This window comes from Drosophila teissieri, chromosome 2L, assembly GCF_016746235.2.
Source record: "Drosophila teissieri strain GT53w chromosome 2L, Prin_Dtei_1.1, whole genome shotgun sequence".
Taxonomy (NCBI): domain Eukaryota; kingdom Metazoa; phylum Arthropoda; class Insecta; order Diptera; family Drosophilidae; genus Drosophila; species Drosophila teissieri.
Genome location: NC_053029.1, coordinates 16439184 through 16463863, shown reverse-complemented (window position 1 = coordinate 16463863; position 24680 = coordinate 16439184). Strand labels below are relative to the sequence as shown.

The following is a 24680-nucleotide window of genomic DNA, read 5'->3' as shown; positions in this document are numbered from 1 at the left end:
TGTAGAGAATCGCACGATCCTCTAGTGCCTTTTAAATGGCATTGCAGATGACATAGTGGCCTGGTGCTCTGTTGCTGTTCTGGCGTGCTATGAGAACAGCTACCTCTCTAGGCAGGTCCATCTGAATCGCTTGGGTCAGCTGATCCTGAGTTTCTGCAACCTCGTATGGCTGGAAGGACTCGATGAGGCTCGCAGCAAATACATCCGCTTGCCTCAAGCTAAAATTCCATTTTCATCCCCGCAAATTAAACGTTCATCCGGAAAGTATGCTTCTTAATATTTCCACGATGTTTAGCAAAGTTTAGCACCCATCCCATCCAGTTAAATACAATCTATTTATGGAATGGCTTTACTTGAAATTTTTCTTTAACACAAGAGCACGTTTAATTATTACATTAATATAATTTGTATACCTCATTTAAATTACACTTAAGCCTACAATTTATTTACAAATAGCAGTTGTGTTTGGGTGCATCTATGTTAAAGTGTAGATCTTCTGACTAGACTGTGGATAGAGTCGATAAAGTGTGCAACTTTTTTCGTTTTGTCTTTGATCAAGCTAGGACCACACTTAGAAAAACGAGGGGGAACTTTGCAGCAAGTAATATGTAGTTTTCAGCGTTAATAGCAAGCTGCATTTAGTAATAGTTTCCATCAGATCTGTTGTACCATAGCTAAAAGCGAGTGCGAAGGCGTTATCCTTTATATGGAAGGAACAATGGACGATATTATCTCACAGTTATGCGTGTCGTTGTTTTGAGTGATTTCGATTTTCGTGTGAAAGTGTTTGCAATTACGTAATTATTTTAGTATTCGTTCACTGGCAACATAAATGCAAATTTAACATTTTCAACATTTTGTATGTAACAAAGCACTATGGGGCGAACGACCACTTTAAGTGGAATAAACCCATTTTTTAAAAGTCGTTAAAAAATTGTTTTGTAAATTGAAATGTATTCAAAAAACTTCAATCTATCATGTTACGTACATGAAATTTTAAAAGAGGGCGCCACTGTTTAGTGAACAGCTGTTTAGTCAGCTGTTTCGTTTGCGCTGCCACACCGATAACCGCATTTTTGTTAATCGCTGAAAAATCTTGCAAGTTTGAAGTGACAAAAAGTGCATAAACAATTATCAAAATTGTTACTTATAACATGAAATCCAATCCTTGTGGTTTGTAATATGTGTTTGTGATCGTCAAATGTTGAAATTAATTGTGGTGTCCCAATAATCTTCTGTATGTTCTAACCCTAATAAAACACAACTTTTGTAGTGTATTCTAATTTTTAAATAGAGCAACAAAGTGAGTCCGGCTCTCTCCGGCTCTAAAACCTGTTATATGTTGTAGAGTTATCAATTCTTAGTATATGCTATTAGTATAAATGCACACTTTTGCACACTTTCTCCAAAATTTAACTTTTAAGGGACTAACCTCAAAGTGAAAAACAGCAAATTGTTTGAGAAATAGAAAAAAAAGACGACGAGTAATGCAAAAAATAACGTCATTTTTAATTGTTTCAAAGCTTTAATTCGTGGATGACGATGAACCAAAGACATTAGAATTCTAATGTCTTTGGATGAACGATAGGTGTGAAACATAAATATATTTATAACAATAAAATTCTAGTTCCGTAAATTTTACATTTTATGGGAAACATAAGTTTTACAAACATATTTATGCTATTTTTAGAAACAAAACTGTGAGGCAAGAAGAAAAACTTCAATATTTTTTAAAAACAAGATAATCAACTTCCAATTGTTACTTTATTGGTTTATTTTAAGATTATATTTTAAATTTTTTAGATCAAAAAATTTATTTCTGTACACTGAAAAAAAATTTGTCTTGTTTTTTTTTGTTTGGAGGCAAAACCACGCCCATTTTTCCTCAATTATATTACTATTTTTATCATGAACATAAATCAAAAAACAGAACTTAAATATGTTGCTTCGTTCTCGAGTTATTAATTAATTCCACAAAAAGTGGTCGTTCGCCCCATAGTGCAAAGTGACTAAACGACTAAACGCTAAGCAACAATGACTACGAAAACACATTAACAGCTAAAACGCTAACACAAAATTCGTTTCACAACTCTTAAAAATTATTATTTCTTTGCTTACTACAAATTCTATTGATGCATTTCTATTGCACTGTACCCGAAAAGCTAAATAGCCAAAAACATTATTCAGTTTGTTTTCATACAAAACTTGATAAACTTGTATATGAAATGGCTTTGGAATAATTTGCTTGGGTTACACTGGGAAACCAAGCAGCAGACGAAGACTAAACGTTAGAAAATCTTAATGGAATTGGCCTGTAGATTACTATCGTTATTAATCTGCAGGTAAATTTGTTTTAAGTTCTGTATCGTTTAGCGCTGAACCAAATAAAGTTCCAATCTTGTCGACCTATTGTTTGAGTAACTTAGTTCTCTATATGGTAACCACTATGTATAGTTAATTAGTTTCTTCCAACTCTGGACAAGACACACATTCAGCAAATTTGCTCATATACCATCAGTAACTTTGATAAAATCTCGGCTTGATGGGGGCGGGTGCATAGAAAACTATTTACAAAGTGTGCGAAGGGGTGGCCATCAATCTTGATATTTATAAGCCTAATTATCCGTGTGCGGATGTGGATGAGGATGTGGATGCGAAGGTGGGTGGTAATGTTGCAGCTGCTGCTGTTGATGATACGTCGAGGGGCCGGCTTGACTGGACGATGTGGGTGCAGCCGAGGAGCTTGCAGCTTTCATCGCAGGTATGATATCCTCAATTTGTATGAGTTGTTCGATGGGTATAAGAGACAATTCGCCGCCCACTGGCTGCGGCATCGGCAGCTTTGCCAGAGCCTGCAAAGACGAAGTTAGCAAGAATTATCACTTGGCTCTACCATCCTTAGACCTGAGACCTACCTTGGCATGCTCCACTGCTATGGTGGCTGCCTTCTCCGCCTCCCGTTGTCTTCGCTCCTTGAGCTTCAGCGAGAAGATTGCCACTGACCTCGCACTCTTCACCAGCTTCTGCTTAAGACGAGACTTCTTGGCGGCCAGTTCGGCAGCTTCAAAGGAATGGAAAATACTATCAGCAAAGGGAAACTTATTACATGTAACGAGGAATAATTAGCACGGTTTATGATGTATTATATGGTCTAAAACAACATTTATAGCTCAAAATACTTGAAATTTCTGTCCACAAATCGAACTATTCTATGATGCAATGCCTAAAGCTTACCCTTAGCCTCGTCTTCAGTGGGAACCGTAGATGTGGATGCTGCTGCTCCCTGAGCATCCTTTTCTTTCTCTTTCTCTTTTTCCTTTTCCTTCTCCTTCTCCTTTGCCTTTTCGATTTCCTTTTCCTTCAGTCGCTCCTTCTCCTTTTCCTTCTCCTTCTCCTTAACCCGCTCCTTTTCCTCCTTAGCCCGCTCCTTTTCCTCCTTGACCCGCTCCTTTTCCTCCTTGGCCTGCTGCTTCAATTGCTGTTTATGGGATGAGCCAGATGAAGAGTTCGATAGTGCGCCGACACTAGGTCTTGACTGGGAATTGCTGATGCCGCCACCGGAAGCTCCAGCTGGTCCAGGGCCACTGGGGCTAAAGACGCTGCCACCGCCGCCGGAGGACGAGGATGAGGAAGCCACTATTTGCTGCTGGTGCTGAGAAGCTGGTGGCGTGGCCAAATTGCTGCCAGGTGCTCCCGACCGCATGGCCACATTGCACCAGGATGGGGCTGGCTTTAAGATGTCTGCTGTATCTGCGGTGTTTCCGAGTTCCTTAAGTTGTATCGAAAAGAAACCAATATTATTAGCATTGTATTTTGGAAAAGAAAACGATATTTAAGATCTATCAACACCAAAAGCTTATGGGGATTACGCTATGATCTATGTATGATGCTAGTAATCCATGCCATCTGTTTGTGAGTGGGATATGTGAGTGATAGAGAAGCCAGCGTGGATTTGTGTGTACGAAAGCTTCTGCCATGCCAATCAAATTTGGTATTTCATTCTCCCTTTGCCCAACTGGAACTCCAATAAAAGCGATATTTAACACGGGTTAACACGGGTGATTTACTACTATGGTGTACATTTCTACAGATCCTGCGATGTTCAAGAATAAAACACCAACAACACACACATTGAGTAACAAACACATTATTCTTAGGTATATGCTTCCGGTTTGATATACGAGTATATGGTATATATAGTATTTATCTATCCACTACCTTTGAAATACAATCTATGCTTCTATGCAGATTAGCATTGTCGTTGACTTTCAAACGTGACATCCATTCTGGTGCATGAAGTTTTATGTGTAGCTTGTCCTTTAAAAGGCGAAATTCGAGCGAGGTTGTAGGTTAGGTGAGTATTTTATTTGCTATTCGGTTTGGTTAAAAGTGGTATAAACTCTTTCGTGGGGGGGAAAGGGCCAGTGCTAAATGTTTCCAATATTATTAACAAATTGTATTCCTTGCACATTAACTAATATACTCGATGTGTATGTCTCCTATACTTTATCAAGAAAATAAGGCTTTATTTAAAACTGTGTTTAAGTTAAGTACGCTGCTATAAAATACGAGCTCGAATTTGGATACCCAGGCAGCGTGACAATTATAAAGCAAACTTCTCAGCAACTGTAATGTTCTGTAATCTCAAGTCTCTGAAGTGTTGATAGTTAGGAGGTCAGGTAGTTAGGTAGGCCGGTGATTTGGTGGATCTACGAGTTGTTAGTAAGTTGTAAGTAACCAGTATCGAGGCTTTTGGCTTTTGATAGTTGATGCAAGAGTCTACGGACACAATAAATACATTGAGCAGCTACAGAGACACAGTGGGTCATTTGGAGAACTAGGGAAATTCTTGTGAGTGGGGTAAGTTCCTGTTTATAAGGTATGCGACTACACAGTCCACCCCCAGATCTTACGCTCATATTCAGATGCATGGCACTCTCCGCGGATATCTTGCGCGTCTTGAACGGCGGTATCTCAGGGATCGTCTGCTGCGGCTCCCGTTGCGCCGATAGTTGCCGCATCGTGGTTCGCTGGGGACTGCTGCTGGCGCTGCTGCCGGTGTGATCGGCTGAGTCGGTTGATTTCTTTCGGAACGGCGGTATTTCTTGGATATGCATTGATTGCATGCGAGCTGCATATGCCGCCGCGTTCAGCGCTAGCGTGCTGGCGGAAGCTCTGTGTGGCGCACAAAAAGCGAGAAGTACAAGAAGTAATAGGTGTAAGAATAAGGAGTAAAAAGATGTAGAAATTGTTTTCTTATGCTAAGTAGGTCACTAAGATAGAGCAGGTCAGCCAATTTGAGAAGGTTTCATTGCAAAAATGTTGGAAGCTGGGAAACATGAGGAAAGTAAAGAAAGCACACCTAATGCTGATTCCAGCTGCTCGTTGCATAAAAACAATTTAATTGCGAGAAAATTTAATAATAAACTTGAGTGAGCAATCTGCAGTCAGAATTAGTCCCATAAATGTACAGCGTCGAAAGCATTTAAAACATGTTTCGAAACACACATCGATCTATCCATCCAACTAACTATCCATCCATAATTTACCCGCTCTGCAGCTTCAGGCGTTGTTGCATTTTTGGCTTGCCACCAGCGAAAGTTGTTAAATTTCGCACTGAATATCCCAGGTATGGTGGAATTTCCGGTATAAACATTTTCGACTTTTTAACACAACTCTGATAAGCACTATTAAAATACAAATTTATTTAGCTTAATTTAAGAGACCAAAAGGATTTTTGGGAAATTTAAAAAAGGAAACATATTCATATAAAGTAAAGAGATAAATCGAATGTAAAAAGTATGTTCGGTGCATGTTCATAAAGTTCATGGGGCGATGCAAGGCCATTAGGGATTTCCCCGGCCCTCTGGCGTGTGCGAAATACTTAAGTTTTCCTGTCCCTTACTCCTTTATTATTATTTTAATGGAAAAGGCACTCACCCGCCATTACCGTCCTGGTGCAGACTGGCTAGGGAGGCGCCACCATGCGGTGGCGTTGACTCATGCAGCGGTCTAATCAGTATGGTGCTGGTCTACAAAGTGGAGTACAAAACGTAGTTGCATATGGAGTACACACCTATACAGCTCATTAGCTCAGCTCACCTGCGAGGGCGGCGAATCGGGCGATGAATCACGATTCTCATAAATATTGACATCCGCCTCGATGCTACGCCCGAAGCCCGCGAACTCCTGTCCGTAGAGAAGTATATCCTCGGCCACCTGGCTCTCGATGGACTGGTCTCGTGTGGTGCTCGTTCCGCTCTCCATCTGCGATCCGCCCGGGCCCTCCTGTTCCGGCTGCGTGGACGTGGTCGACTGCGGAGTAGGTGGCGTGGGCCGCGGCGAGGTGCCCTTGCACTGCATTTCCCGGCGGCAGTGCTCGGCGCGTGCGATTTCCGCTGCCAACCACGAGGGCAACTCCGGCAGGAGCCAGGTGAGTGCTTGCCGCAGACCCAGCATTATGTGCTGCGAAGGCAACAATGTATTTTCATAGGTTTCAACTAGTAATACGCTAATTAATAGGTAAATATATATAGTAAACATCATACGACAGCGGCAGCCAATGTATGTGTCTCTATGGCAATTTCGCAATTAGAAGTGCACAAAACTCACCTCCAGGGTAACAATTAGAATAATTGTCTGTGCGGTGGTCAATCCTGGCCATAGCCTCGACACCTGTCCAGAGAGGCCAATCAGGGCGCAGTTCACTATGACGGCGGCGAGCGACAGGATGCTGAGGGCATTTTGCCAGGTTCCAATGTTGGCCACTCGTTGCCCAAAGGGCCGCTGATGAACATGGGCCAGCTTGAAGGCATCCGAACGAATCTCCATCAGGTTATTGATCAGAGCACAAACTCCGGCTAGGGGAAAGGCGGCCGAAAAGAGGACCACATAGCCCATTTGAACGAGCATCTCCAAGTGGTCAGAAAAAGTGCCATCGTACTGTGGGGCAGTATAAATGGAAATGGAACGGTCGTTCACAGAGAATTCACTACGTGAAATGTGTCAATCACCTTGTACAACGAGCTCTCTATTTCAGCCTGTCCAATATTCCTTTTACTCGCCGATTCCGGCTGGTGGGATTTGGTGGGCGTTCCTGTCGTCCCTGTGGACTCTGCCTTCAGTTCCGCTTCCGCAGTGGCCAGCTCCTCGGCTAGACTGCGGGTCACATTTTGGGTAGGGCTAAGAGCACCCCACATGTTGAAGCTCAACTTGGCCAGTTTCCATTGTTCAAGGAAGTAGGGAATCGCAGACTCCCTGAGATTTCCAATGATTTGGCGCGAGATGAGTAGACCAGCCAGTTGCTGCCGAAATATAAAGAGCTATTTTCACAAAATCTATTTATATATATAATAATCAAGTTACTTACCTCTTTAAGTTTCTCCTCATCCCTCAAATAGAATGCGATATAAAAGAGCGAAAGGAAGGAGTTAACAAACTGGAAAAGAGCCACTTTGGCTATCAAGTGGTTCTCATATTTCGACTGCAGGCGGTAGTTTTCTGTATAAGAAATAAGTGATGTTAGAGATTTAAACAATATCTGATTATATTCATCCACTTTACCGCGGTCGTTCAACCAAACGGCCAACTTAAAATACGCCTCGTCCATCAAGGTAATGGCTCCCGCCAGCAGGACTTTCGGTATAACACTCAGACAACACAATACACTTTCCTCGGGCAACTTGGAGTCCCACCAGTCCTGTAGGGGTAAATACACACAGAGTTGTAATAAATGTATAGTAAATAGTTTGTTAATAGCTGACACACGCATAACATCAATATTAAATAGCAAAGCCCACTCTTACTCGAGTTTTCCATCAATGTTCGCTTTCCCTTAATTAACCCGTCATTATTACTCATTTCTCCAGTGACCTGTTGCCAACCTCAACCACCTCTTCCCTGCTAATGAAGAGCTCATTGAGTGCTTACGCGCTTTGATTAAATTAAAAATCATTTCCGAACATTAACTGCAATTTTGTCGACGATCTGGCAGTTGTCCTGCCATACATTTGCAACATTACCCGTCAATTCCCCTTTGTATCGCATATAACGTGCACTTTTTTATCGTATATAAACATTTGTTTATGCTGTACATTTTACCTAATTAACCATATATCGGAGCAGTAAATTAATTTGGTAGTTGGTCAATTTTTATGTTTAACTTTTCCGCTTATGCTGCTTAACTAATTAAAGTAACATGTGGGATGGATAAACAGTTGACCAGTTTCTTAACCCATTTAAAGCATTGAATATTATTATAATCCAGCTAAGCAGGTAGTCCTTTAACCACAAAAGTGTGCTTTTGACAAACAGCCGCACCGAAACATATAAGCACACGATATGAGTCCCACCTCGCCTGCACGCTTCATTACGACAACATTTAGTTGCTCGGTTGAACACTAAAGAGAGCCGAACCAAAAATGCTATTGTCCTGTGGCTCCTGGCGCAGATTAAGCCACATGAACTACCTGCAAACACCGAATGGTGGCCGACAGCCAAGCAGCAACTACCAAGTGGTCCATTCTCAGATTAGTGCGATGTGTGGAGCTTGTCCACTGCGCTGGCAGCTTTTGAACTTTTTAATGACACGAGCAGATGGGAGAAGGTAAATAGCCGCTGGCAAAGGTTAAACAGTTTTATCAACAGGCAAGCAACGAGCTTTTCAGTAGTTAACTTCTGTCAACTATCACCAGAGTAACTCATTATGTGTCGAGCATGAGAAATTAATTAAATCTGTTTAAGCAATTCAATCTGACTTGGAAATTACCATTTAAGGCGGATACTTATAGCCATCGAAGAATCGATTTAAGTTAATTTCAGGAAAAAAGTTATTATGTAGTCAAGACTTTCAATTATGCGTTCCATTTTCTAGCGTCAACCAAAGTTTTACAGTACAAGTATTTTATCAACGTCGAGGTTGCGTTCGCCAGCGCTCTTTCTTTTCCCCTTTTTGTATCTATTTTCAGTTTTCAAAGGCGGTTTTTTATCGCCAGCTGAGCATTTTAATTAACGTCAGTCTGGGACGGCAAAATACAAAAAATTGCGTATGCAAAATGATGGCCCGAAGCCACTGCAAAAATACTTCTACCAAAGTGCAGATGTGTGAAGAACTTTTAATGAAAAAAACACTTGGTTAGCCACCCTGCAGTTCCTCAATTCATCACTACTCAAAAACATCCCCGACCTTCTATCGAAACTGTTTTGATAAAATACAAAATTTTTATTATATTTAATTATTTAACCAGTACCTAGAATTTAATATTATTGCGATATTTCCGTGTTTGAATGATGGCAAATGATAACTACAACACAAATGCGTGGATTGTTCGATCATACATTACTCATACTAAATTATTTAAATGCAATTGAAAAATGAATAAGAACCTTGTGCAAATTATACATGCATTGAGCAATTCCTTTATCTGGTATGTTATGGTGATCCAGCCAATCCTGTGAAGTATACAAAAATAGAAAAAACAACATAAAACGAAAGCATAAATGAAAAGGAAAATGTGAAAACAATTCAATGATGTGTGGTGGTTGATAGACTTATTTTACTTTGGCCTTATCTATTTGAATGTTTTAGTTGCGAAAAAAATCTTAAAGAATTAAGACCAAAGTTAGAATACTGAACGGCTTAACTGGGTCAGCCGGAAACCGGGCAATGTATATGTGTGTTTGCAAGACAGTCGAAATAAGCTTGATATGATTATTGTAAAGCGTCTAGGAAACGGCTAAAATCATACAAACTGATAAGCAGACACACAACCTCATTCACACGTGCGAAATCAAATCATCACGCATCACGCTAAACGTGACATCGACGTTAAGTATACGAATGTCGTGATAGTAATAGTAGTAAATAATAGCAAATAGTGTTGAAATGCAAATAGTAATAAGGATGGATATTTTAATGTTCAGTAAAGCATAAAACCAATTAGATTCTGGCAAATTTTTCTTTCCACAAAGCTCGATATTTGTAAGGCCATTCTGCTATTTTTTAGGCAAACGCATTTGGGGACTTGTACTACAGAAACGATTTTTAGGCCAATCCTCACCTGAAAACGCAGCATGAGGAACATCACAGCAAAGACCACACACAGACAACATCCGATTATGGGAAAGCTGACCAGATAGCGAAACGCGCGACGCTGCCATGCAGGCGCCTCCTTGGGCTCCAGACGACCCGTCACGTTGTTCTCCTCCAAAGGACCCTGGAGCAATGATCCGAGATATACGATTAATCAAGGAAATTGTCAATAACTTCTGTGACGCCTACCTTATACAGGGGCCTAGGTGGTTCCAAAAGTTCTGGCGGCGTTGATAGAGTGCCCCATCGGAAGGCCAACTCCACGGAATAGCGCTTCCAGGCCTCCAGATACAGTGAAGCCCAGGCGACATTAAACAGGGAGAAGAGCACGTGGCCCATGTCCTGGGCCGTTTGACCCTTGCCCCACAGAATGCAGTAGAGTATGGTACCAAACACAGCGGGAACGCCCAAGGCGCAGGTGTAATGACCCAGCCAGGCAAAGTACAAGGCAACCTTAACGCCGAAATAGGCCGCAATGTCATCTGAAAAGAGAATATTTGCCTTTTGACTTTTGTTTCGATTTAACGTTTTACAGCTGTACAAAGAGCAAGCATAGTACTTAGGATAAGGCTGCTCAGTGGCATACAAAGAGCATTAATAATGAGATAGTATGCGGATAGTGTGATGATACTGGGGGAGAGAATGAATCTTACCCAGGGGTTGTGGTGCAAATATCTGCTTGACCCAGTGCGTCTGGAGCTGCGTCAGCGAACTGGGCTCGTGCAGCGGAAAGACCTGGGTGATCAGGCCGGACTCCTGCCAGGTGGCCACGATGCTCTGCCCCTCGGCGACAGCCGCTCGTCCATGAAGGGCATCGATGTCACTGCAGCCGGCACGCAGGCCCTGCAGCACCTGGAGGACCAGCCACTGGCGCTCCTGGGAGGTGAATAGTGCCGTGCTTCCCACGTCGCCGCGCAACTGTTGGAAACAATGGCTCTCGCGGGTGGTGAACTCCCTCAAAGCACCGCCCAGATCCGGACGCAGGCGTTTTGGCAGGCGGGCTTCTTCGGCGGCTTTGAACAGTCTGAAAACAAGTTCGAGTTTGCTTACAACTTTCAGAGATATTATATTGTCCCCCCTTGTTATTCATGGCAATGTTATAATAATTTAAACAAAGGGGAAATAGAAAATGGTTTCCACTTACACATTAACGGGAGCACTGACATAGAAGGCGTTGCGCCGCGTACTCTCGTGCGCCTTGACCTGGACCAAAAGACCCAGACCAGCCGGCGGCTGCGAGCGGATGCGGGCCAGGAGCCAGCGGAGCGCTTCGTCTGGTGCATCCTCAGGAAATTCAATGACCACATCACATTGTGTGGGAATTTTATTGAGCCAAAGGCGACGAGGAGTCATCAAATGACCTGCGTAGGGCACTTTGCGGCGTAATTGGCGGGAAGCTGGAAGAAGTAATGCAAAGTAGTTGAGAATCCCCTTGAAATCTTAGTCATATTCAATTTACAGACTAGTTGAGAATAATCCGCTCTATCCTAAATAAAGTTGTACAAAAATGGATTGCTTAACATTGCACCATAGGGAAAAATGAGGGGAATGAAATCAACACAGACCAGAGCACCTCAAAGAAAAAGAATACGAACCGCAAATAACCTGACATGGCTAAAACATGGACAACCAACACTGTCGGAACTTTTAATTAGAAAAGATAGCCACAGCAACCAATGAGAAAGCCGACGGGTGAAAGGGGAATGCAGACCAGAAATTTCTCCCAGAAATAAACAAAATATCGGGTGAAAACGACTCTCTAAATAATAAGAAACTTAATATTTTCTACAACTGAATAAACTTTACTGAAAATTTAAACCTTAATTGAAACTAGCTTGATAAAAGCTTTCAATTATTTAAGTGTTTTACTACTATATCCAATATTAGTTTATAAATAAAACAATTGAATAATATATTATGTTGTTTATAGTTTCCAAAGTTTTCGAACAGTTTCTAGGGTCGTAATTAATGATAAACTTATTTACGCCCTGGGAAAAGTAATATTTCAATGAGTAGCCAAAATAGCATGGAGCAAAAAGGAACAGTCAAAGCTGCACTAAAATTGATAGCAAACGAGGACGGACATTCTGCCACCATTAATGTCCTTGTGACTATCAACAGCTTTCACTGAAATTTGGCTAATGACAAATGCCACTTGCAGTGACCTCAAGCGCTGGGTTGGTTCCTTGCCAATGTTTTCCTTCGATAAGAGTAATAATAATGGCTGCTTCGTTCTAAGTTCGCCGAGCTCATTACGAAGGTCACAATGTTTTCGCCATTAAACGATAAGGTTGTGAAAAAGTACTTTGGATGACTTCTCCCTGAATATTTTCTCGCAAAAGATATACGGTTATTACAAATTCGGTTTAAATGTAATGGGGACATAACCAAACCCATTTTCATTAAGACTTGAATAAGCGTTACGGTCGTCAGTATAAATATTGTAATTGAATTGAATTAAACTGTAAGACCCAAAATCCCTTAATTCGCAAAAAGCTTTCGTCAACTCAAAAAGACCACATTTCGCAATGAGTTATTCAGCTTGGTTTTGCACAAGCGAAATTTCTCATCATTAATTACTCATCGCAACATTTTACTAAGCCTCTATCCGCACTCATTAGAATATTTAGATATTTATGTAACAAACTCGATTATACAGCTTAAACTCCGCTTACAGCTTTTCCCCGATTTGGCAACAAAAGCGAACTTAATTAGGGTGCACGCGAGGAGCAAGGCTTAGAGCAGGAAAATTGTAAATATATATTTGGAACGCTTGTATGTCGATACTCGTATAAAACTAATTATAAGCGACATGAACAAACCGCAGGAGCAGCTCGAACTGATGTCTGCATATTTGGGCAACAGGGTAAATCACGTAATGCGGAATTTCGTAATTAATTCCATAAATAAAACAGGAACAACGCAAATCCAAACCTTCAACCAGCGCCGAATGGATCGAATGGGATGCTGTTGCATTGCAAATGAGCTGTGAATTTGTCTGTGGTAAAATTCAGCGAAAACCACTCCCCCATAACCGAAATAGCAACGACCCGGTGGAATATAAACTCATACGCAATCAATGTAACCGCTGTACGATTGCCAGTTTAATATGCTAAACACACAAATGTGTTTAGACATCGTACCCTCACGCGCTGCTCATAAAATTGTGACAAAAGAATGGATCGCAGCCGGAAGGACCTCTGCAAAAAGAGCACGCGTTGTGCATAGTCGCAGTATACTGAGGGATTTGGGTTTGGGAATAAATCTAAAGCATCGCGAGTAAATAAAGAGCTAGCTTGGGGCTGGAAATCACTTTATTGCCGGTCAGGGGCGGCATATGCTAATAAGGGTTACACACCATAAAAAATTGAGCGTCCTTAGAGGAGTAAATTTGTTGGCTACTTTAATGTTCGGTTCACGTGATTTGGCTTAATAAAGAGCGAAGGCGGTCTTGAAAATCTATAAAAAATCTATAGCACCTGAGCCTAATATATAATATAAAAATTATTTAAAAACCTTTAGTATGTAAGCACTGCTATGTTTATTAGTCACATTAATAGCCTTCCGAAGTAAATTCACTGTGTAAATATAAATAAATGTTCCCCATTCATTATAGCAAACAAAAGTAAGAAAAAGTGCAATCAAGCCACACTTCCTAATCCAATCCAATACAAACCAAACCAATTTTGGTGAGTAATACACGACGTCAAGAGCAGGCCAGCAGAAGTCTCCTCCATCAGCATGAACCACACAATTCATTATACAGTCCGCACATGCTTAAGTTGACACCGACGAGGACGAGGACGACTCCTCTTGGAGGAGCACATCAAGTCGGAGAAGGAAGTGCCAACTAATGCTTTCGGCTGTTAAATCAGCAGCACTGGGACCCCTTAAGGGACGGACTGTGCCTTGAATAATTAATGAAATCGGCTTTGGGCGCACCACCCACCACACACAGCCTTCTGCTGGGCGCCAAAATGAAGCCAGGACCCACCGAGAACCACAGCAACGCATAATTTGTTGCATAAGCGGGATGAAGGAGTGTGATGGCTTACATTTAATCAGCAGATTCGTGTCTGATGGCTGCAGCCTCGCCTGCGCCATTCCCAACGAGCATTCAGTTAAAACAGTTTATGTTTTAATTAACCTTGATGGTGACGAGAGCCAAAGAGCCCGACAGCCCGCGATTGGAGCTGGAAAAGCTCATTAGCAAACCTTCAGCACTCACAGCTAAATGCTTGACTTAATTGGCTCCAGCTTGAATTGCGTCTAATTGAAACTAGATGATGTTATTTTGATGATGACCCACCATCCCGCCATCCCACCATTCCATCAATTTTGCCGCCTCATCGCAAAGGGAGCACATCCTGCCTTCATCACCACCATCATCTAATCATCACTGAGTTCCGTCAGGTAGCCGCTTGAGGGAGTAAACACTTTATACACTGTTATAGTTGACACGATGTCCATCCACCGCATGTGAGATGTGCTATATATGGTTAGCTTGGCTTTAAAGGTAATCAAAGGAAGTGAACCAAGTCCTAGATGAAAGTTTCCTCATTAAACTTTGGAGAAAACATGTTGAATTTCGTATGTTTGCGTAGCATAAATATAAGTACTAGTTGTACTTACTATGTATTTTCGGAATATTCTCTGCAATTACCCACCTAATTGCATTGAAGATCAGGCTGCAGGCAAATGCTTAATGACCCCGAATTGATTCTCTTCAATATGCACTTCAATTGTACATTCCACCCGCATCAAATTGCTCTTAATGACATACGCTTAAATAGAGTTAATATGCCTGACATACGCGTGCTTGGTTAAATCCTTTGTTATAAAATATTTAATAGCGGGAATTTAACACACCGCCGCACCAGGAATCGATTGTCCGAAATGTTTTTTCCCGTTTGAGGTTTAAGTGGTACTATATCCTGCTGCACAACAGGATGTGTCCATGTTTTGTGGGACACATTTTTATTGATGCACCGAGTCCTTCCGAGTGATTAATGTTCCCAAACTGAGTTCCTCTTAATCGTGCCCACTCTCTTTCCGACAGCCTCCATTTATCCAGCCGCCTCCCTTTGGGTTGTTAATCTGCAACTTTTGCTGCCAAAGTGGTTGACAGGACAGTGAACGTTCAAGGACACAAGCTTGGTCAGCATAAATTAATTGCATTTGTGTATGGTAGACAAGGAGCCATATATAGTAGTAAAGGCAGTAGAACGTTATCGGCATGGATGTGTGTCCTTTGGGCTCCAGTGCAAAGTCCTTAATTGAGTTTTAATCATGTTAAGTAAAAGTGGTCAGTTATCAATCTAATGCAATAAGCCACCAAGCGGCTCACTGTTATGTTGGCTTGCATTTTCAATTCAGAAGCTCTCTCACAACTAAAAGGCTTCAAAAAGATATATACAAGATCACTCGCAGACATAATCTATCTCTCTATATTTCCCATACAGTCTGTGATAATTTTAAATGCAAGAGGATTTTTTTTGACAAGCTTTTGCAGTCCTTTTTGCTAGTCTCAAATGCTATAACTGACAACCAATACCACTCAAACTGTCAAAATGACCTCCCAAAACGACAAGAGGGAAAAGAAAAAAGGGGATAAATGTTAGGGACTCTTCAGCGAAACGAGCTCTTGAGCGGGCTTTGACTATATTGATTGAATCTGCATATATAATGGAAAGCATCCGGTTCAAAATCAAAACGTTTCGACAGAGGCAAAGCATAATTTATTAAAATAAGTGAGTGGCAACATTGAGTCCCAATTCTGTTTCCCTCTATTCAATAAGAAATATATTTAGATAAACCTAATATACCATTTAAGTTACAAGTTTTCGGTTTAAATATGTCAGACTTGAAGAGAAATAGCTAAAGGATATCACAGTAAAAACCTTGTGTTCCACTCAGTTGGCTGAGGAAAAACTTAATGAGGGCTAACGGCGACAACTTGAAAAGTTCCCAACTTACTTTTCCCATTCCCTTAAGACTTAATTGACAACTGTGAACGCATTTTGGAAGAGAAGGAATCTAATATGTATTTTGAGAACTCAACAATTTAATTGTTCCTATTTAGCAGAGAGTTCCTACATTTTATAAGAAACACATACTTGAATTTAGGTTAAACAAGGTCCTAAATGTTGATGTTCCTCTTTGGTGCCAGTTTAATTATATCGCTAATAGGGTGCAAGTGTTGCCAAAAGTAAATGCTTGCGGACATAATTACACATTAAGTAAGATAATTAAATAATAAATCTTTCTTACGTTTATAATGAAAACCCACTTAGGTCAAACCAAAATCAGGCAAGGACGAAAATGGCGGATGCGAGATAGCAACGGCAAGCAGGCAGAAAGCCAGACAACCAGGAAATTCCAAGGACGCGTGAGTGGGAGGGAGGCGGGGTTTCCTTATGTCGAACACTGTTTGGTTGTCAGCGCTGCCATGTTATTACGCGAAGACCCATCCACATACACATTAAAACGGACAAGCTGTCAGGATAATATGCAACATTTTAATGGCTCTTCTAAAGATGCAACAAGCACTTGTCGTGACTTTAATAATTTTAATTGGCTTAAACTAAATTGAGGCCGGGAAAATTTGTATTTGCTTGTAATTGGCTGTAAATTGTGAGTACGATAGCGTAATTTTTCTCTTGAGGCTTAGAACATTGTAATGATGTATGCTTTCTGTTAATAGCCCCCTTGACAGAAGAAATCAAAAGAAAACGCTACACTCGAGTTCCTCGACTATCAGATACCCGTTACTCAGCTAATGTAAGTGTGAACGAGGAAGTATAAATTTTTTTTTGCCATATCGATAGAAATTTGCTGAAACAAAATAAATAAAAAATTGGAAAAAAAAAAAAATAGGAATATTAATAAAATCAATAATAAAATTTCAACATGTTTTCAAATATGGTGGTAGTTTTGTGCTGTTTGTGGGCCTTATAGGGCGTGGCAACATCAGGAAGCAAACTTGCGCAGCGTCTATGTCTCTGGAATATGGATGTCTAATCTAAACTGTGTAGCTATATAGATATCGACGATCATACGGACAAATGACTTAATCGACTTGATCAAGAATATACATATAAACTTTATTAGGTTGAAAAGGCTTCCTTCTACCAGCTACATACTTTTTAAAGAATCTAGTATACCCTTTCCTCTTCAAGTAACGAGTATAAAAATCTTAAAATGGGGAGCTATGACGAAGTAGTGCGTAATTTAATCTTTGAAAGTGAACTAGAAAATAGTTGAGTTTGAGGACGCGTTTGTAAGTAAAACTAATGGCGATATAAATCCTTATAATAATAGACGCCTTCTTTTCAAACGACTTAAAACCCACGTTGAAGTTTTTTGATTAATTGCTGAACATGACATAAATTTTCATGTTTGACATGTTTTCCATAACTTCTTTATATGAGAAATGAAAATAAGTGCTGGTAAAATGGATAAATGTGATTGATTGCGGCTTTTAACGACCATAAAACGTGCATAGAGAAGGGCAAAAGTTTGCTTGCTTAGTTTTATTTATTTAGAGTCATGAAAATTGAGAGAATTGCATACCTAAAATCAAATTTTGCAGGTTAGCCACACACGTACAAAACACTGGCCAAAAGCCCCAACAATATAAAAACCCATTAAAAGAGTTTTGTTGAACGATACGGACAGGATACCTGCTTTTACCCCAAGCACTTAAGGTAGGCCAACGGAAATCTGTGATAAGATAATATATTTACTTCCGAGTTCTACCAACATAATTGATTTACTGGTAGTTGGACATCTGCTAAACAGCAAAAAGGCAAACAAGATGTATGACGAGAACATGCAAAGACAAACCACTTAAGGAGCAGTCGATGGCTGATAAAGAGAAAACACACTCGTACAGTGAAACTTCGTAAGAAACGTTTTGTCTTTAGGAATGAAATATTAGTAGCTCTACACATTTTCTCTAGTCCTTTTAGTTTTCGAGAAGAAGACGTTTATACGGACAAATAGACGGACAGTCATGGATATGGATAAGTTGATTCCGGTCAATTATATAAAATTTCTTTATTTTTCTTCTTATATTATTTGTCTTTTATACAAATGGAATTTTATTTGAAAGTTGTCTCTCACTTCTACTATAGTGCACTGTAGAGAATCCTCATAACTGTCTGAAACTATCCGTCATTTATTAAATAAACATTATGGCTTGCCTGACTCTGACAGCAATTTTCCGCTTCTTCGCCTGCCCTGCGTACTCACAGCAAACTGAAATTGATTTTGCACTGATGTAAATTAAATAACTAAAATGCGCACATCAACAAAACTGATAAGAGTATGAAAATGCATTTTACCATAATTTTCAAGCTGGCAATATAACGGAAATTAAATTAAATATATTGAAATTCGCATAAACGCGATAAAGTTTCAATAAATAGGGTGTATAACAATATTTATTCGTTTTTAAGCAATAAGTTGATTGAAATTAAAGCATACTTATTAGGGTCCATGGTATGACGAGATATAACGAGATAATTTAAGAGTGTATTGAACCTACACATTACATTCAAACTTCCCTCGGCTCAATAAATAAAAAACGAAAATAACCCAAATGCCAATATTAAAGGCTTCTTATAGTTTCGAACTGGATCTAATAAAGTTCTCCCGCAGACAGTAAACACATTCAACTTCCACTTGCCCTCATTGATTTTTCAATTTCTATTTTAGCCGTTTTCGGCAGAATTTCAAAGTGCACTTGCGGCACGACTTGTATATATATGTACGTATATATCTACACTGCGAACAATTTTCACTAAGCTAAATAAATGTGTACTTAATATACACAATTATGAAGTGTTTCAATGTGAGTTAGTGGGATGTGTTAATGGCGCTCTTTCGAACATAGAAGTGGTTTTTGGAAATCTTTCGGATTTGGGGAGCACATGTCAAGTGACGTGCATTTGGATTTGGGTAGCGGTGTGTATTGGACTACAGCCAAGTCCCGCGGCGAAAACCCACCACATGCAATATAAATACAGACAACCTTTTTTCTTCACATTCATTTTCCTTTTTGGAAGGAACTTTTTTGGCTGAGTAGCAAGCAAAGAGCAATACCTTGGGCGATTCAGCCCAACGTGGACGGAAGCACGTCGGTCGAAGAGGTGCTAGGAAGGTCTGTCGGAATGGAGCTGGAGCAGGAGCGACTTCCTTTGCCATGGAATTGGGTTTTGTGCACTGTATACCGTCGATTGTTTCCTGCAAAGCAGGTTACGGCTTCGGCTAAGCCATCCGGACATGAGCATCATCAAGACAACAATGTTATGCGCAACGGGAATGCAGGTAAGATTGTCAGATTGTCTGGCTTTTCAGTCAGCCCACCTATGTATGCCAACTCCCTCATTTTCAGGTCTTGTTTGAAACCAACGTTTGGTCAATGCTTGGGTCATGGTGTGGTCTGAGCAGAAAATGTAAATTATAAGTCGCTCCTAGATTGAATAGAAGCAGTTTTACTAAAAAGAAATCACCCATAGATATGTTTTACTAGGGACCAGAACTGCTCCTCTAACCTATAACACATACATTTCTGACTAACCCGACTAAACAATTTTTAAAAATAAATTTCTGTTTAAAACCAAAGCTATTGTTATAAAAACTTGAAAGCTCGTTCTGGATAAAAGAAAAAAAAAGTTGACAGAAACCAATCAGATTAGCAGCCAATCAAGGCTATATGCCATAACCGGGGCACTGCTACGCAAATGAAAATGCTACCCGATTCAGCTGAAAATCAAGCCAAACGACGTGTGGGGTTGCACAGGGGATTTCCACGGAAATTAAGCTGCTCTCGATGCCATCGTAACAGAAGCCCTGATGATGTTTGCCCACGATGAATTCAACAATTTAAAACATCTTCACACACAGGTCCAAACCGAATTATGGCTGGGATTGCCGGCGAATGGAAGCTCAGCTTCTTTACCTGTAAGAATCCCACATCAGGTGTCAGTCAACTGCTTTTTAGGCAGGATTTGCCAAAGCATATTTTAGCCTTGCATCGGATGGAAACATACCCAGAAACATCCGGTTGCCTGTAACTTGCATCGCCCGGGAAAACGGCAGACAGCCGGCAGGCAAGAACCAGGAGAACCCGGTTGGTAAATGGCTGTATGTAGCTCAGTTGCTACAAGTGCACACATCTTGCAACGCACTTACATATCAAGATTTTCTGCTAAACTGTGGTTTTGCTAGAAACAAACTACAATAGCAGATATGGCTGATAGGTAGTTTGCAAATTTGCTTTAAGGTTAGCAAAGTTGTCGAGGAAGAGTTCTCAACAGTAGACATTTAACAACAAGTTTTCAAATGCTTGTATATATAAAAAGCCATTTACACTCTTTAAGAAAAAAACACACAAGAAACATATTTATCTTAAGCACTCTGTTCTACTTAATTTCTTTAGTGTACCAAAAGGAAGAACCATCCATTTTTCAGAGGAAACGGAAGAAGGAGAATTTTGGTGCAATGCGCACTTAAGCCCCATGAAGTGCGCAACACAAACAATGAAAATGTCATTAAATTTTTATTTTGATTTTAGAAATCAGTTTTCCCATCTTGACAAAGTAAATGGAAAAATAATGGTTCAGCATGTTGTAAGCTTTATGGAAGGTCTCGTTTTCTCCGGCTTGCAACGACCTCTCTTTTGAATACGAATATCCCACAAAGTTCAAGTGCAACTGGAAGCGAGAACAAAGAATGTCTTTATTCCTCTTTAGCGTTTCTTTTAGCAAACGCAAAAAAGTGAACTGCAAATCTGACACAAATAAAGCTTTTATATCCATGGCTTAGTGTATGTGCTTCTTGCTGAGCCATAAGCTTCCTTACAAAAAAAAACATTAATATAAAGTCGAAGGATAACCCTAGAAAAAGTCGACTAAACAAACATTAGCCAGGTTTTTGTTTATATGCTGCTGTTTGGCTCGAAATATACATCTAAAATGTGTAAACAGTCGTAGAAATTTTAGTTCTTACTAAAGCGTTAATTTAAAACTGTTAAATAAAAACTGTAACTGCCTTTATAACCAAAAGTGAATGGATGCAGTTTACAAACGAAGTCTACAATTTCATTCAAATTGCAAACCGCAAAAAAAAGAATATACCTTTCGCAAAATTTTAGAACATACAAATAAAATAAATATCTTACAATAATTTGAAAACGACGGCGGGCACAACAAATGTAATTCCCACTTGAACCCCTGACAACAATGCCATAAAAGGGGTTAACTGTCAGAATCATGGCGCATCTATTGAGAACCACCAACTCCATGCCCCCAGCATTCGGGGGAGCTGTCAATGCCGATGGCAGCCAGACCAACAAATTTGCAGGCAATGCCCTGAAGCTAACGCAAATAAAAATGACAACAAAACAATCTTTAGCAGAGGCAAACAAAAAGGGGAATACAAATACAGACAGTTAGACAATGGAGCCAAGAGCAAAGAAATGGGGAACACAAAAGTCAACGTTAGATACGAGTGAGTATGATTCAATTCCATTAGGAGACGCTTTGCAGCACAGTGGACTCGTAATAAAATCGATGAACTCCCAGCGAAGTTGGCCAAATTTTCTTTTAATTCCTAGCGCACGCAATGCATTTTCAGTGAAATGGTTCGTCGGCTAATGGAACACTGGCACTGGCGTGAGTGAGTTGGCCACGTCACTCGGTCGTCCCAGATTGCCAGTAAAGTTTAAAAGTCAGGTCTGACATTTTGGCAACACGTAAATCCGCGCACTTCCTGAACCCCAACACCAGCGAGCCAAGTGGGTGGCTGATGAGCAGCCAATCGAGGCCAGGAATCGGGGGAGGTAGGGATAGTCTCCATGAGCTTACGCGAAAAACGCCACAACATGCTGCTAAATTTGTTGTGCAATTTTCACAGCTAACGAAGTGGGAGACCGTGTGATTCCATTAGAAATTCAAACGGACATGGTACTTGTTAGCGCAGCAAATTGCAAGAAATATTTCACAAGATTGATGATTACATAAGTTTAAAGAAAATGTAATGCCTATCTATGATCAAGTCAAAGCAATAGCTTTAAGCAAAATACTTTACGTGTTACAAATTAAATAGTATAACTCCATTTTCTTAACTTAATTTCTCAAATGCTTGTCAGAAGTCACGAAATGATAACATTTACATATAAAATCAACCCTTATACTAGCCGATATTGCAGCAATTCCCATTCTATTTGTCATAACAAATTTCGTTCAGCCATCAATCCAATATAGACACCCCATATACTGTACACACGCAACCTTGACCCATAAAAGCTAATGAATTTAATTAACTACCCTCAAGCAAGTCACCGCAAGTAAACATAAGCGAATAACTCTCTATATGCGGGGCAATAAAGGCAAGCACTTGAACTAGACTAGGTTATCCAGTCGACACTCTGGTGGCTTCTAATGTAGTGCGACAACCAAGGAAAAGACAATCGATATGGGGATAGGCTGGTGCCAAATTAGCCAGTGCGGCGCCCAATCAATTAAAGAGTTATCCATTGGGGAATACCCTACAGTTCAGTCGGCGTTGATGTGCAAGGCTCGAAGCGCATTTCCTTTGTCAGCTTCGCATAAATAATGCAAATAGCGCCTTCCCTCAGACGGCGACGCTTTTCAATAGCTCCGCTGCACAAAGGACTCAAGTGGGACAATGGCAATGAGCCTCCTTTGCCCTCCCCTCCTCCATTTACATGCACGCCGACGTCTGAGTAAAATGCATGCAAAAGTTTCTTTTATTTGTCTATTGCTGACAGGATGTGCGCCAATCTGAAAGTAATTTCAGCGTAATTGGATAGTTGCTTGGGTCGTGCGAAAACGCAGCCCATTTAAAAACTTTTATGTCAGTCCCAAGGGAGAACAAACGCACGGAAATGTTAAATTATTAACCGACTTGCACACGATTAAGCATAGTGGAAAATCTATCTCGCATTCTAGTAATAATAGCAAACTTTCACATAACATGTGGCTTTGAATTGTTATGAAGAATCCAAAATTACAATTTAAGCGGATTGATCATTTGAAAAATATATACATATATAAACCAGTTTTGTTTGGCTGTAATATTATGGCATTAAGCAAAACAACTCTACTGAAAAACCAAATTTTTACCTTGGCAAATCAATAAAAATAATAGTATCAAAATTTTTAGAGCCTGCTTTATAATCCTTACAAACAGTCACGAGCAAGTTTCCACTTTCACAGATGCCTTTTAAGTTTCTATTCATTTCACAACCAGCATTTTCCAATTGTCTACCAATGACAAATGAACAGGTTGAAAGTTTGTTTTTCACATGTCTACGGCGGAAAGGCGGTAAACTCAAATATTCATCTGCCGGAGCTTGGCAATCGTATACAAATAGACAAAGCTGTGGGTCACAACTTCAAATATGTATATATCGAAAACGAATTTGTGGAGTTGGGTTTTCGTTCTGCATTTGGCACTCACCATTCTCGATGGTCTCCTTGGCACAGGAAATTATTTTGCCTTTGCGACGTCGCAAATTTGATTCGAAATTGTTGTCATCGGTGAAGTCATCCTCGCCGCCATCCCTTGGTCCGCCTCCAACGTCGCCGGCTGTCGAAGTCGCCGTGGTTGTCGCTGTGGAGTCCGGTACATCCTCCGACGACTGCTGCGAAACTCCATCTCTGTCTCCGTCGATGCCGTGCATTAAAGTTTTAAAAGTTTGGCTCATTCTGTGCCAAAATCCGTTGGTGATTTATTTTATATTCAATTAGTTTACTTTGCTTGATTGTTTCGGCGCTCTCAATGTTTTTTGTTTACCAATTGGCACACGATAACAGGCTTAGCATGTTTACTCATGAACTACAATAAAATGAAATTAATCCGATGACCCAAAAAAGTAGGCAACAGAAAAGCATATTTGATATGGCACAAGATCTTTACTACAATCGCGAATAAGTTAATGCTTAAATTTAGTGCGTGATTCGAGGAAAAAGTTATGGTGCACAGGAGCATCACGCCATTCCCAGAGAAATGTGTAAAAAAAGAAAGAATGCCAAGACGTTGCCGGCTAAAATGACGCTTTTGTTGTTGCTACTGCTGCTGTATGTGGTGGCTAGTAAAAGTGGGTTGGTCGGTGTTGGAGCATTGCCGAGTGAAATGGGGTGGGTTCAGACATTACGCACAACCCCAAGACCGATCCAAAATGCGTTTCGAAAGCGAAACTACTAAGGCGGTTTCGCAGACAAATCGCGTGAACAGGAATGAATCGAATAACCCTTGTGAAAACAAAGACAAAACCCAAATGGCTTTCTTATTTCATAATCGCTTTTTGCATTTAGGTTAACAATCTGTAGATTGACAAGAGCACTGTTTCATTTATCACTAATCGAAAACACACACTCGTACGCCACGAAACCATACGCTTTAATCTCAATAATAATTCGTTTTACTTATAACAATTAACCAGAATTACTTTTACACCTTTTTCCTCTTATTTGGAAATGTGTCATGCGAGGCGCGATGCGAAGAAAGTGTTTGCGCGCTGCGAAATGCCGTCAGAGACTGAAATGTCTTTCACTTGGCT

The 24680-nt window shown here is 40.4% G+C and overlaps 1 protein-coding gene across 3 annotated transcripts; it reads right to left on the bottom strand.

Moving 5' to 3' along the window:
- Positions 1-1951: 1951 nt before the first annotated feature.
- Positions 1952-24646, bottom strand: LOC122613089 (anoctamin-8). Of its 3 annotated transcripts, XM_043787109.1 has the most exons (18): positions 24578-24646; positions 23579-23956; positions 11235-11487; positions 10744-11114; positions 10280-10572; positions 10059-10214; positions 7564-7699; positions 7370-7500; positions 7014-7304; positions 6613-6942; positions 6103-6465; positions 5941-6032; positions 5550-5687; positions 4914-5175; positions 4219-4317; positions 3235-3769; positions 2916-3061; positions 1952-2852 (listed from the first exon to the last, which is right to left on the bottom strand). In XM_043787109.1, the coding sequence occupies exons 2-18, from the start codon at positions 23823-23825 to the stop codon at positions 2616-2618; spliced, it is 4080 nt and encodes a 1359-aa protein (XP_043643044.1). In that variant the 5' UTR covers positions 23826-23956; positions 24578-24646; the 3' UTR covers positions 1952-2615. The 3 variants fall into 3 exon arrangements, with proteins under 3 accessions (XP_043643044.1, XP_043643026.1, XP_043643035.1); XM_043787091.1 differs by lacking the exon at positions 5550-5687; XM_043787100.1 differs by lacking the exons at positions 4219-4317; positions 5550-5687.
- Between the last annotated feature and the right edge of the window lie 34 nt (positions 24647-24680).